Below are 11,793 nucleotides of genomic sequence, written 5' to 3'. Positions count from 1 at the left end.
TGAGCGCTGAGCGCCGCGGGTTCGAGGCCGCCCCCCGGCGGCGCCGCCGGAGGACCCGTGTTCGAGCCCGCCCCCCGCCCGGTCCGGTCGCCCCAAGTCAAAGTCCCCTCTTCGAGGGAAGGGATAAATCCTCCCCTCATCCCCCCCCGAAACAACCCTGCACGCTAACAAGCCCCAGCACAGACCCATGTAAGGGCCGCTGTTCACCCCTCGGCTCCGGGGCTCCATTACTGGGAGGGAAAGGAGAAGGTTCCCCGCAGAGTTCAGTTTCAGTAGTTTTTATTTATAGCATCCATACGCGTACCAGGTGAGCGATCTTCTGTCGCGATTTACAAAGCACTTTACGACACACACAAGCGGGGTGTTTTGATTTTATAAATTATGTCTTCTAGCCTCCACAAGACCTCGTGCAGCAGACACGTCACTGCTAGATACGTAATTCTAATCGGCAAAGTTGCAGGCAAGGTCGTCTTGTTGACACTGAAGCTATTTTCCTGGTCTATTCCTGCGCGTGGCGACCCCTCGGTGGGAAGGGCACAGCTCTGTCACCACGGGGGGGAAGAGAGGGGGTTAGTCCTCTGTTAGCCACCCACTTATTAAGTAGTCATAGGGCACTGCATGCGTCACCTCCAGCGCAGGGCCTTCCTCCCGCTCCTGTCAACACCACCACCACGCACCCAACAGGTTCTTGTGTAGCCCTGTTTACGTGTATTTGTTTCCCTGAAGAAGTCACCCTCACTCAGCCTACCCGTGACTCGGTTCAGGGGAGGACAGCAAGCCAGAGCCAGCTCGGCTTCCCTCTGGCTCAGCTGACTCAGGGAGGTAAAGTCATTTTACCTCCACTTCCCACACGGAAGATTTCTTTGCAGGTTTATTACCCATTAAGAGACTGGAAACAACAGCCTAGCTCCTCTTTCTGCCACACAGCTGTGCGTTCTCAACGCTGCCATCAGCTCGCGTCTTTCTGCCACACAGCTGTGCGTTCTCAATGCTGCCATCAGCTCGCACTTGCCCCTGCTACAGCAACGTCCAGACTTGGTGCGAAGTGCCCATCGCCACCTCGCGCAGAAGGAAAAGGCAATAGCTGAGCCGTTGTTTTCTCAGAGTCGTGTCCCGAGGCATCAAAAGGCTCGTTACCAGCTCGCAGCAGACACTCGTTCAGTGACAGATCTCTGATCAGCGGGTAAGCAGCAACTGAAGCACCGAACACATGACCGATTTCTGCCTCTGCTCTGCGCAGGTAGGGAGTATTTCCCTTCCTTGGCTCGCCTGCACTGAGGATACTGACGAAACCCCTGTTTCGGAGGAACTAAAACTGCTCTCCTGCTATCGCTGCACTTCAGCCCTCTGCAGTGCTGCTCTTTCAGGACCTGCTATAAATCTAATCTCTTCTGGAGCAAACTATGTCACCTCAGGTCTCCTACTTACCACTCACTCACCCGCCTCACGTACCCAAACAAGGAAGTAAGGCAACAACAGAAGCTATTCAGGAATTAAACAGCATTACTGACACAAGTTAGGTCCAACAAGGTCCTTCGCTTCTCCTAGCGCTAGAGCCATACCTAGCTACCAGTGAAGACCCTCATTTTCCTATTGATAATTCCTTTGAGGAAGCCTCCACTCTGCACTGGGACATCAGTGTGGGTTGTGAGACTTACCTTCGGGTGGGATCGGGTTGGCAGCTTTACACGGCGGTGCCTGAAATGAGACGTGTATTAGCAGATAGCAACTGCTGACAGATGTTGACCTTACGCCTGAAGCTCACTAGACGTCATTTAGAGCTGCGCAAGTCTTCACTGAGCACAGTCTAAGATCTAAGCAGTGTAAATTGGGCTGTGGCAGCCAGTGCTGGTCAGCTGTGAGGGAATAAATGAGCTCACGTGCGGCGTGAGTCCTGTCGTTCCCACAGCCTCCTCATTCCGTACATGTCCTACATGCCGGAGGCGCTCTGCTCTAAGCAGAGGCTGCAGTGCCATCTACTTCTCACCCTAAGCACTTACCGCTCCAGCGTCTATACAGTTGCGTGCAGCCTGCTTTTTTTAAACCTACAATGTGATGGTGGCATAGAAGTACAAAGGACTCTCAAAAAACTTCTCTGAAGAGCTTTCATCCGGTGTTTAGCAACCAAAGGCAGACAGGGCGTCTGGTGACACATCCTCCACGAGGGTTACACTTTCAAAAAACTTTTAAAGTAATTCGGATACCACCAGAGGATACAAGCCCTTTTAAAACCAAGAGGATGATAGAAGGCTACAGAGAAACTCTGGTTTCCAGTCACATTTCCATACACTGAGGCAACATTTGCATTTTGATTTTCCTATCCCATTCCTCTAACCCCTTTCAAGTTGCCAACAACAGTACTTGACAAGCCTAGGGAGAGGCAGTTAAGTCCTGAAACTGTAGGGGTACTACACTGGGAACTTCAAGCTTTTCACTGCAAAGGATGCAAGGTCCCTGGCTGCAAGGCTCTCAGAAATTAGACTTTCTCTTCTCACAGCGTGACCTGTGCTGCAAAGCTCTTGGAAGGCCAAATATTTAAACACGCTCTGAACAGCTGACAGCCAAGTTACAGTTCAGAAGCTTAGCCCTTCATGCAAACTCTGTTTTGGATTCCATCTCCCAGATGACTAAAGGCAAGGAGAAGCCTCTGGAGGAACGTCTGGCTTGCTCCACATCCATCCTATTTAACCAGAAACAGGTGCTGCAGTCAGTCATGCAAAAAGATTCTGAGCATACAATGCGCTATTCACACAGCAAGGACAGTTTACGGTACCACACAAATCGTATCGTTTTGCTGGACACTGATGTTGGGGGAAGGACACTGATGTTGGGGGAAGGACACTGATGTTGGGGGAAGGACACTGATGTTGGGGGAAGGACACTGATGTTGGGGGAAGGACACTGATGTTGGGGGAAGGACACTGATGTTGGGGGAAGGACACTGATGTTGGGGGAAGGACACTGATGTTGGGGGAAGGACACTGATGTTGGGGGAAGGACACTGATGTTGGGGGAAGGACACTGATGTTGGGGGAAGGACACTGATGTTGGGGGAAGGACACTGATGTTGGGGGAAGGACACTGATGTTGGGGGAAGGACACTGATGTTGGGGGAAGGACACTGATGTTGGGGGAAGGACACTGATGTTGGGGGAAGGACACTGATGTTGGGGGAAGGACACTGATGTTGGGGGAAGGACACTGATGTTGGGGGAAGGACACTCAGATTTGTACTCACTGCATCCACAGTAGCTTTTGCACACTCTTGACTACAGCAGAAAGGGCTGTCAGACACCGTCAGATTCATGCTAGAAGAGAAAGGTCGCTTGTGAAAACGTGAAAACCAAGTCTCTCCCCCAAGAATATTAAATAATGGAATATTAAAAATCATTGTTATAGTTGCCAAGCTGAAGGGGAAGGCCTGCGGAGACAGCCAGCAGCTAACAGAAAGCACGGCACCACTCAGGAAAGGAAGTTTCAGGGTTATTTGTTTAGGGGAAAGGAAAGCGCACAATACCGCAAGTATTAACCTACCAGTTGATCTCCCCTCCGTCAGTTTTCTTCGCTATTAAAGCTTTCCAGTGTTCATGAGTGCTTTTGATGATGTTCACTGCAAAATCCTGAAGTTGAAGATGACAACAAACATCATGTTATGTGTAAGCACTAGGCCATTTCCTCCAGACTATCGGTTACATGGAATGAGAGGCCAGTATTTATAGGCTGATTTTAGATAGTTTCCGACTCTGGAAGGGTCTCAAAGAGACCCCTTCCGTTACTGCGCCCCTCAGGAACAGCAGCAACCTCCCAGCGCACAACAGCTGAACAACGGGGATTTTATAAGACCAATTGTTTTACTTCCAAGATGGGAGGATACGCCAAGGTCACCTAGCGAGCTTAAAGCCAAAAGAAACTGAATGCAGACATTCTAGTCTCGGGCCAGTGCTGTATTATAAAAGCACCTCCACCCTGCTGCTCCTCCCAGTCAGTTTGTCTTCGGCAGCTAGTTGATCCTGACCTATCTATGAGCTTTCTTCCACTCCAGGCAAATCATTCAACTGCTGTGCAGATCAACAGGAAGGGACGTGCACCTAATCCAGCTTTGCAACTATTTAAAAGTGAATCTGCTTCCAAGCATATCACAGCTTTTTTCCTTAAAAAAAGTAGCAAATGCTCAAGCATTAACCTGTCAGCTGGAGAAAGAAGCACACACAATTCTTTGTTAGCATGAACAACAGCAATAAATATCCTGGTTTGATACCACACAGAGCCAAATAAAACACTGCAGGAACACGTGTGAGGTTCTTTGTCCCTACTTTCCGCCTTGGCCTTGATTCCAGTTTCACCCATCCTGAGGGGCAGCGAGATGTCCCAGCCCACCCAGCCTAGTGCCGTGCTACAGTTGAAGGGGACAAGTCCACTCCCACGTGACTTCCATTTTTCCCCCCTTACCCTTTCCTTCCCCTCCCACACCAGGCTTTGCAGGCCCTCCCCTTCTCTGCACCAACTCCATAGCTCTGGGAGTTGAGTCGCCTCACTAACCCACTCATGGCACACCAGGACTGGCAGGAGGGAGGGTGCAGAAGCAGGATTTCTCCCGTTCAGGAGCAGTAAGTTATTCAGAGAACAGGCAGAGGAATAACGCTGCCAAGGCAGAGCCTTACTCAAAGGGCGTGAGGGAACACTTTAACGCCTGAAGGCAGAAGCATTTTAACTCCTGAGCAGTCAACTTGCAACAGGCTGCAGTGGAAAAAAGCCAGTGAGCAAGGGAGGCAAAGGGTGATGTCAAGCACCCTTTGCTCCAGAGCAGGAGCAAATAAACCTGGTGTTTTCCATCCTGGCTCTGACATGGGGGTTCCCAGCCCTGAAGTGATCCCACGTGAATGTCATCTAAAAGAAAAACTGATAATATCCAACAGCAGCCGGGTGATAACCCTATGCTTTTTCTCGTAGTATTCCTGCAAGCACTGGGCTGGAAACAAGCAGAATGGTAGGCTGGAAAAACAGCAGGAAGAATGAAGTCAGCAGCCCCGTAGAAACCCATTCTCTCAGCAACTACTCATTTGTGTCCCCATGCACCTTGAGCTCAGGTTTTGGACAGCATGCCTTTGCATGCTCACAGCAATGGAGAAAGGCGGTCCTACCTTGTCTTTAAATTCGCCATTGAAAGCAAACTGGTTTTCTGGCTTTCCATCAGGTACTTTGTATCTTCTGAACCAGTCCACTGTAGCTTCTAAGTATCCAGGTTTCATCCTTCTGACGTCATTGATATCTAGCCATGGAGAAAAGGTTTGTTAGCCAGATCTAGTAACAGAAGTTACTTGGCTACTACCCCACTCTTCTGAACCGCCCCTCCTCAAGTAGCCTTAGCAACATTTCAGACAGGTTACAGTAAAGACGCAGAGTAGACATCTGCACAGGAAAGTTAGTGTTTCATCTTCACAGTATATCCTGATTGCCCCCTGGAGCATGGACATGTTTAAGCAGCTTTGACTTACTGGACAACCCCTTTCCTTCCACTCAGAGGACAGGCTGTGCAGCCACCCTCTTCTTCAAGGTGCCAGGCTGTGCAGAGGACTGACAATTTGGGATAAACAGCAGTAAAATGTTTTGCTATAGGATCGATAACATCCTATTCTGCTGTCCTTCCAGTATCACATCTGATGAATACTGTGGCATAGAAGGAGCAAGCCCATGTCCTGACTTGAAAGCTTCCTGCAGGCTCTCAACGGAGAAAGGGAAGTACTAAACCTGCTCCTCCTTCCTGTTACTTACCATTATAGTTGCCTGCTTCAGGGTCTTCAACGTTGATAGCAATTATCTTCCAGTCTGTCTCTCCCTCATCAATCAGTGCCAGCATGCCCAGCACCTTCACTTTGATGACTTCCCCTCGAGAGCAGACCTGCAAGGACAAAGACCTTGTTGTCTGTACTGATGCATCCAAGGAATGCACAACAGGAGACTGTACAAGCTGTGAGAGTTCAGCAAGCAGTCGGGTACCGCGAAATTAGCTATCGCTTATCAGCGATTCATAAGCCTTGGCTCACAAGGCTTGCACTGTAAGATCTCGTCAACAATCTCCAGAGGCAGTAGAAGGAAACAGCACATTCTTAAGGTAGAGGAGGTAGGAACTGAATAATGTCTCCGGATAATTGACTTCAGAGACATTAATTATGTTTCAAAAGACAGTTACCCTTTAGAATGCATTACCTTGCTTCCAATTTCACACACATCAATTGGATCGTTATCTCCACAGCAGCCAGTATTTCCATCTTTGTGACCTGGGTCTTCCCAAGTCTGCAAAAAAACCCCCACACATGAATAAGAACTCTCAGGTTTCAAGAGGAAACAAAAAGCAGCTTTATTTCAGGCATGCAGTTGCCTTGAAGATACAGATGATGGCCCACTTCACACTTGCTTTCAGGTCTAGTGGTTGGCTACTATTTCACTTGCGCCTGCAAATGCAGTTTGAATCCAAGTTAAAAGGTCTTATCTTGCCAAGGGTAAGCTGCTCCCTCCCACTCACAAACCTTTTTTCAACCACTTTCCGGACTTCCTCCTCCATTCCACAGCTGCATAAAGGTGAAGTTCATATCTATAAACAACACTCATTGATTTGGCTGCCCGCCTGTTCCTCTCCCTATTCATTTCTTAACAGAAGTTTCCTGAACTCCAGATAGCAGTCCAACAGAGATGGAAGACAGACAAGGTGTATTGTTGCCTTTTAATTAAACAATTAAAGACACGTTGTTAGACTAGAGCAGTGACAAGAATGCGGAGTCCCATACCCTGTGCTACCCAGCATCCTAGCATGTCTCACCTAAAGCGGTGAGTGTAAGTTGAAAAACAGGACTCCAGAAGGCATTTGAGCTATGCCTCCAAAAATAACAGCTGCTTAAAACACGCTTATGATCAGGAGCAAAAGGACACCGTGCCCACTTGCATCATAAGGAGCATCTACCCCTAAGGTTGTTGAGATACAAAAAGAAGGAATGCTCTTCCCAAATCTCTGCATGCCAGGACACGACTAGTATAGTCAAGACCTCGTGATGCATCCAGGGCATTCAGGAAGATGTACTGAAACCTGGGTGGTACCGAGGGACTCTTCACAATCACTATCGTACTTCTCTACAAGGAAGTGTTAAGTTTGGTCCCTCGCCCTTGATGCATAAACATCTTTGATCCACTAACACACAACTGAGCAAAGGCTTCAAAAGCCGTAACTCTGTACAAAGAAACTGGCTCCAGAATCCATCCGAGTAGAAAACAATTCAACTTCAAAACACCGTCTTCAGCCACTTGGACTATCAAGACTAGAATTACAAAATTCAGAGCGTTTCCCTCTGAACTGTCACTGACAATTTATTTCTCTAAAGGAAACTCAAACCTTAAGAGAACATCAGAGGCAAACAGCCTTGCTCAAAGTTCCTCTTTATGTAGCAGTCACCAGCCAGTTAAGAGCATGTGTCCAGCTGTCACCATCTGTCGGTCCCCCCTTGCCAGCTGTTTCAGAGAAAGCGTGTCTGTGCAGCTGCGGACATCTGCCTCACGCAGTCTCTGGACTTCTGAGTGTCTGCCACTCAGTTCCAACACTGAGAACAGGGCATCCACTACCATCCAACAGGTCAATACTTAATCTAGGTGTGTGTTTTAGACCCTATTAAGAGGGGCAGAAATGGGAAAGATACAGTCTTCAGATCTATTCAGATTTTCATTGTCCACATCCAAAGTCTAAATCAATCAGCTAATTCACTGCAAGAAGAATCTTCTGTAAAGATTCAACCTAAGGGCCGTACACCAAGATCCTGTACCATTAGCTTAAAACTTTAGCTCTTTATGCTTCACCAGGCAGGAACTGAGGGCATTGCATTGCCAGATGCCCAGTTCCTTGTGTAGCGACAGCTTCCCTCATCCAAAGACAAGGACCTGCCAGCTACTGTCCAACCAAACTGCTGAGTGGCCAAGGAGAGGAGCAACACAGCAGGTACCTCACTAGCAGCAGCTGCTCATCCTCAAATAGATTGTTTACAGCATTAGCTACAAGCCTACCTCTTGAGATTTCTACTTAAAAGTACCCCTGCTTTCTCGACAGGTTCTCTTCATTAGCAAGATTATATATGCAGCTGCAGATGCTGTGTTCCAGATCAGACTCTCAGCTAACCTTTTGCTCATTAATACAGTGGTAGTCAGAGACACACACAGAGGCATCCTCCCTCCTCCCCACCAGAAAGGATGAGCCACTGAGACAAGTTACAGTACCTGTGGGATAGCACCGTAATTCCAGATATAACCCTTATGGGGAAACACGTTAGCTACGTAGCGCAGTTTTCCTTTCTTAACATCTTGCTTAATTGGGTTTAAGGGATCCTTTGTTGCAATCTGAAAGAAGAGTTATATAAATCTCTTTACTTTGCTCTCTTAAGAAAAAACAAGCTATTTTTTTTAAAATGAAGCTGGCTACTAACTGACAAGCCAAGAGACCAGGAGCTGACCCTGAAGCCAACAGCAGATACTGGACAACTCCATTTCCTGTTGCATTGCCATCTCCTGGGATATAGTTTTCAGCAGACTTACAAATGTCAGAACCACATGGGGTTGAGAGCCATAAGATGCTGCTTTAATCAGAAGCCACAGAAGAATACTAAGTTATTCCAACTTCTGCAAGTCTCAGCCTCCATACTAGACGTCTAGCATTAAGTAAGTATTTACATGAGAAGATAGAAACCACTCTGATTCAGGAGGTGGAACTGAGAAGGAGAGAATCAGCAAAGCCAAAGATTAATAGACTAGTCAGCTCAAGCACTTGAGCTGGGAACTGTAATATAGTTACCTCCATTTTAGCATTTGTCCATCGAGGTACTTCCACAACCATGTTGAACACATTCTGAAGAAAGCAAAATATCAGTGAATGGGAAGGAATCTCAAGACCACACTTTACACTAGGGAACACAAAGCATGAAAACCAGCCAATTAGCATAACTTTTTTCTGTTTTTTTCCAGTGCCAGTTTTGATACAGTTGATAGAAGTCCTGTAGTCCCGTCAGTCACATGTCATCACTCGAAGTTTCATCCCATAAAAGATACCAGCAAAAGCCAGATTGAGGTTACCCATGCATGCTCCATCAGTTGCCACCTATGAATATCTCCATCATGTTCCTAGGTTATGGAACAGCAGGTTTAAATGAATCGAAGACAGCTGCATACAAACTGTCCTACGCAGAACAAAATGAGGTTTTAGGCATATTTATTAAATACAAAGCACTTAATGCTACAGCAAGAGCCACCCTGGCAATTTGGAAGAGACAAGGCTTATAGGAGTAAGCCATCTGTTTAGTAATGTGGGTACCTACGTTCTATCCTGAACGACCGAGAACATGATTCCCAAATATTCTAGTCTGTCCTGAAGTAGGGAGAGATGCCCGAGCTTCCCCCCTCCAAGCCAATAAACCTTGTTAGCAGTACAGTGCAAGGATAAAGATGTGGGGGAGAAACATAGAACCACATCTTGCAGTATCTAGTTTACAGGTGATGCTTGAAAACATCTCCTGTTGACTCCAGCTGGGCTGAGAGGACTCCTGAGAGTTCAATGTCAGTCTCCTCTTCAAGAAAACAAGCTTTTCCACGCTTGAACCTTAACATTTGCTGTTTGAAGAGATTATGGCTTTTAACAAAAAGCCAAACCTCGTTCCCTAGCATTGACAAGGTTTCTAATCCCCATGCTAAGCAGTATTAGGTTGCAAAATCCGTTGCACCTGTATTGCACCATAATTAGATTGATATTGTGCAATGAGTGCTGTTATATCATTGACTTTGCCCACACCCTTCCCTAACAGAAGTTTATTACATCTCCTTAATTGCAGGGGCTCACTGCTCATTTGCAATTTAAAAGTAAAAGCTATATACTATTTTGATTTATAAGTAACTCGAGGAAAGGAATGAGGCAATCAGAACCAGGTAGGCAGGGTGCTTACGGCTTTGCAGGCAAGGAAAGATGACTTGGGGTTGCATCTTTGTTCGGTTCGCAGTTTCCCCACAGTCCAACTGACAGATCTGCCGTGGTCTAAGACACCCAGTGAGTAGCCCAAGGTCACTCCTTTGTAATGCCAAGACATGCAGGTACAGATAAGGTCAGCTCATCCCAGCCCTAGACTGAAAAAACCACCCTGCAATCCTCTCAGTGTCTTAGAAGTCTAAGGATAAAGATCAAGGAGCCCAGACAGAGTAAGACAACCTTCTGCTCCAAGCTGGGCTTCCTACCATAGCTGGTAATGAACCTGCTAAGTAACAAGTAAAATCTCTGTGGAGAGGCACTCCAGCAAAAAGAGGTCTAATGTGATCAGCACTGTTGTGTAACTTTGGGGACTGCAACCTTCAGTGATACTTGCTTCTCTTAACGACTTGGCACGGAGAAGCTGGCAAGCAGCACTAAGCGCCTGAAGGCACACCAGTAGTCCAGTTTTGCTTGTTAATCATTACCAGTCTGCGGAAACCCTCCTCACCCCTATACTCACTCCTCTGCTCTTTCCTCCCCTGTTCTGTGAGCGTCTGCAAAGCGTAGTATTATCTGGATTTTCCTTGTCCGAGTTACCTTTCAGACACCTGCTTTTGAAAACTGCTTTCCCAGTTGGCCACAGAAACTGCTTCGCCACTGTCCTTGATTATTACAATGTCTTTTCCCTTCTGAGCAGACAAAAGCCGCCTCAGACTTCCCAGAGCATATTCTGACAACACCTGCACTTCACAGCTCAATCAGTTACTTTTTAGAGGTTCATCTCTCAATTCTGCATACTCTTTTCCTTTCCCATAACCACTCTCTACCTCCAAATTACACGAACATTAGAACAGTTCATCCACTATGTTTCTCAAGCTGCACAGCTTTTTAGTACACGTTAAAAGAAGAAACGAGCTACAAAGGCAAGGAACACAGAGAGCCCAAGCCACCACTGAAAAAGCATTTAGTGAAAACCGAAGCACAGCCGTTTTGGTTTCCTAGAGCATTTTAGACAGTGATTTAGAACAGCCTAATTTGACTAACCGCTGGTTGCCAGAAGGATGTAAAAGCCCTGCATCACTGCATGCAGCAGGCTCCCCAGCTGCACTTTTGGTGAGGCAAGAGGTCCCCAGGAGCTGCTACATCAAGAATTTAATGTCCTCACATTCTGTTCAGTGGCTGATTATACTACAGGCATAACGTGGCCTTACTGCAGTCAAAACCCAAGCCTGAAATATCATGCAGCAAGAGCGTATACCTCCACAGGAGTGGATGCCGATATTCAGCTAAACAGAAGACTGCTTCTTTTAAGCCAAAATGCTTTCATGTTATCTCATGGGCAAGTTCAAGACAACCACTCGTATCTCAGACACCAATACGAGAATGAGATCATCCGTTCTCCTCTCCTGCGTCACTCTACCCGAGGCTGACTGCGAGAAAAGGGCACCCATTCTTTGCAAGATCTGGTGATGCTTCCATTAGGGTGCTCCTGCCGAGAAGCAGCGTAAGGAACTGGGCGCCTCCCTCGGGTATTTCAGGCCTGCAGGACCGCACTCCCTGAGGACCACTGACAAAATACTCACCCCCGGGGCCCAGAGCTCCGGCGGTTGCTCTTGCCACCGGCCCCAAGCCAACGAGGCCACACCAGCCACCCGGCCCGGTGCTCCTTGCTCCGGCCCCTCTCCCCTCTTACCTTGCCGGCATCCGCGTAGATGGGGATATCGTGGAAAGGGGAGATGTAGCGGCCGGCGGCGTCCTCTGCAAGGCAAGGGGGGCGAGTCAGGCCCGGCCTGAGGGGACGCCTC

General features: G+C 47.6%; 1 protein-coding gene across 1 annotated transcript in view; it reads right to left on the bottom strand.

Annotated features, from left to right (window-relative positions):
• The window catches only part of PPA1 (pyrophosphatase (inorganic) 1), a 13,424-nt gene that overhangs the window by 755 nt on the left and 876 nt on the right, over window positions 1-11,793 (bottom strand). The window contains exons 2-10 of the mRNA XM_019474915.1: window positions 11,682-11,778; window positions 8,828-8,881; window positions 8,257-8,376; window positions 6,208-6,294; window positions 5,773-5,899; window positions 5,142-5,269; window positions 3,535-3,620; window positions 3,239-3,308; window positions 1,659-1,698 (exon numbers count right to left, since the gene is read on the bottom strand). Of these exons, the coding sequence (XP_019330460.1) occupies window positions 1,659-1,698; window positions 3,239-3,308; window positions 3,535-3,620; window positions 5,142-5,269; window positions 5,773-5,899; window positions 6,208-6,294; window positions 8,257-8,376; window positions 8,828-8,881; window positions 11,682-11,778 (809 nt within the window). The remainder of the gene's footprint in view (window positions 1-1,658; window positions 1,699-3,238; window positions 3,309-3,534; window positions 3,621-5,141; window positions 5,270-5,772; window positions 5,900-6,207; window positions 6,295-8,256; window positions 8,377-8,827; window positions 8,882-11,681; window positions 11,779-11,793) is intronic.

The sequence above is a fragment of the Aptenodytes forsteri genome, unplaced genomic scaffold (genome assembly GCF_000699145.1).
Source record: "Aptenodytes forsteri isolate BGI_AS27 unplaced genomic scaffold, ASM69914v1 Scaffold349, whole genome shotgun sequence".
NCBI lineage: Eukaryota > Metazoa > Chordata > Aves > Sphenisciformes > Spheniscidae > Aptenodytes > Aptenodytes forsteri.
Note: the sequence above shows the minus strand (reverse complement) of the source record. Positions and strands in the feature narration are given on the sequence as shown.